We start from the raw sequence: 2545 nt of genomic DNA, 5'->3' as shown, positions 1-2545 counted from the left end.
TCCCTAGGCCTCCACAGCCTCAGCAGTGGAATGTGAAGTCCCCAGCCAGAAATAAAGACAACCCAACCCCCAGTAGGAGGTCGCTCCGAAAGGCCCCTCTGAAAACAGCCAACTAAAAGAGTACATTGCATTCTGGAGCATTGCATTCCAGAGTGTTGGAGAAGGCAGGAGTGCAGGAGGACACTCTTCTGCATGTAAAAGGCAGACACATATTGCTCCCCTCATTCCCAGGGATGCTCTCATTATGTAATACCAGAGCTTGTCCCAGGATTCCAGCACTAACTGTTCACCTGTGTACCTGGCGATCTTCTAAATTTCTCTTTATGGAATATGTGGTATAAAATTGTAAAACAGGGAAATGCTTTAGCTATTTAATATTATAACTTTACTCCACTGAAAGTATCAAGTCCATTCTCATAAGCTATATTCTGGTCCTGAAGGAACACAATCCATCAGCTTTCTTTTCTATAAATCCAGCCTCCATTGGCTGATTTGAATTCCTTATAGTAGATAGTTTCCCATATCTAATGATAAGATTTCGATTGTAATATTTTTTCTATTCTTATTTATGAATTGCAGATTTTTAAAAAAGTGTACAGCTTTCTAAAATGGACTAATAAAGGTTAAGCGTGAGTTCAGCCTTCGAGTAGTCGACAGAATTTTTCTGTTTTCAGAACAGGGCTTTTATTGGTAGTCATTTTAATTTACATAAAGTGTGTAAGAATAATAAAACCAAATCTTCCTTTGAGGAAGAAGCCTTTTAGGAAAAAAATGACTCAGTTTGTCTTAAATAAAGGTTCAGTTCATCTGCCCCCCTGCCTTTGTCACCAGACAGAAGCTGTCTACCTCCTAACAGACCATCCCTCTTAGTATATAAATATAGTCCTGCTTATGAAAAAAACTGCTTCAAGTCTTTTACCCCAAGTGGCACTAAAACTGATTTGTATTGATCATCTGCTAAGGACTGTTCCCACAAGGGGAATAACTTTATAGTCTCTTCTGTTGATGTATATGTTTTGTCCAAAAATGACCAGAAGGAAATGGTTCATTTTTTAATCCCAGTACTACAAAAGCAAAAGTGTAGGGTTGCTATGTCAGTGTGTTTTTAAGATAAACATGGTAGTTGGATTTGAAGAGTGGAATGTCATTGTGATTCACACCCCACAGCTTTCCCATATGTGAACTGTGACATGTGTGGACACGTCATTGGGAGAGGGCTGCTCTTGAGTAAACACACTTATCACCAACTAGATGGTGGTGGCAGTCTCTGTTTAAACCTGGGACCATACTATTTTTAAAGTGTACTTGCCTAACAAACTGCTAGGAAGAACAGGTAAACCCAACATGAAAGCAAATAAGAAATAAATAATGAGGCAAAGTAGATTTTTTTTAAAGCTTTTATAAATGAGGTTTAACAAATATCAACTTAGGGGTGTGTTAGTACAAGTCTGTAACATCTATGTACAGCAACAGCCACACCAAAGGCCACAACAGCCCTGTATAAGCCTTGAGTCGTTAGTCACATTCATATCTGAAAAAACACATGAATGTTCCTTTTCTGTCTACATTCTTACAGTATTAGACAACTACTTCCCAGACTCTACATTTCACTTCTCTCTTCTCTGTCAGACCCTGTTCATATGGCACTAGAGTGGGAGGTTTTAGGGCGTAAGAAGGGAGGCAAGAAGGCTACTCTGTCACTGTGACAACCAAGATGGAAGCTGGTGTTGATCCCCAACAATTAGAGAAGGGAGACGCTATCCCTTCCTACCAAGAGGAGGTGAAGATGAAAGGAATCTTAACTCTAAGCATTCAAGACAAATGCAAAAGAAGATAGGTACCATTAAGCAATTATGAAGAACTGCCAACTGCCTCTGTCATGTAGCCCATGGCAAAGTAGCTCATCTAACTTTAAAAAAAAAAAAAAAAAGTCAACTTGTCTCAAGTATTTAATTAAAAAAAAAATACCCTCAAAGTATAAAAAATTAAGACACTGAAAGTTTAATCCCAAGATGACCATATCCTTCTACATAAAAACCTTCCTCTAAGCACACCATGGAATTGAAGGCATTCCTCTGAGCAGCTCTTCGCTTCAAACCGCTTCACATCGTGAGTTAACAGAGCAATGTATCTGAGGCTAAGGTCATCTGCTCTTGAAGAACAAAGGTTTCTGGATAATGTTTCTAAAGTCCCCCACAAAGTGAGCAGTGTCTTAGGTGGATGAAAATTTTAGAATCGAAATTGGAAAACTGCCTTTGATTCAGGCATTCTTTCCTTACCGTCAGGCTTCTGCCCTGCCTGCACTACATGACAGTCTTCAAAAGGCTGGCCTAGCTGCCACCACATACGGTTCACTGTGAAGTGAGACAGAACCTGCAGTGTCTCGGTGCTTTCTTAATGGCAAAGAGGAATAGTGGAATTCATTTTCTTTTAAAAATATTATAGTTAACAGATCTTATTTCAAAACTGCCTTTGGCCCCAGACAGTCTTATGAACTACATAAGTAAAATGAACTTAAAAACCAAACGGAGTAGCTGCTTTGTTT

At 39.1% G+C, this 2545-nt stretch overlaps 1 protein-coding gene across 2 annotated transcripts in view; it reads left to right on the top strand.

The window, feature by feature from the left end:
- NCAPD3 (non-SMC condensin II complex subunit D3) overlaps window positions 1-640 on the top strand; it is a 54333-nt gene extending 53693 nt beyond the window's left edge. For both annotated transcript variants that reach the window (XM_006905794.3, XM_015597591.2), the window contains one exon: window positions 8-640. In XM_006905794.3, the coding sequence (XP_006905856.1) occupies window positions 8-116 (109 nt within the window). In that variant the 3' untranslated portion in view covers window positions 117-640. The remainder of the gene's footprint in view (window positions 1-7) is intronic.
- The last annotated feature ends 1905 nt before the right edge of the window (window positions 641-2545 follow it).

Source organism: Pteropus alecto, unplaced genomic scaffold (assembly GCF_000325575.1).
Source record: "Pteropus alecto unplaced genomic scaffold, ASM32557v1 scaffold210, whole genome shotgun sequence".
In the NCBI taxonomy this organism is placed as follows: Eukaryota; Metazoa; Chordata; class Mammalia; order Chiroptera; family Pteropodidae; genus Pteropus; species Pteropus alecto.
Note: the sequence above shows the minus strand (reverse complement) of the source record. Positions and strands in the feature narration are given on the sequence as shown.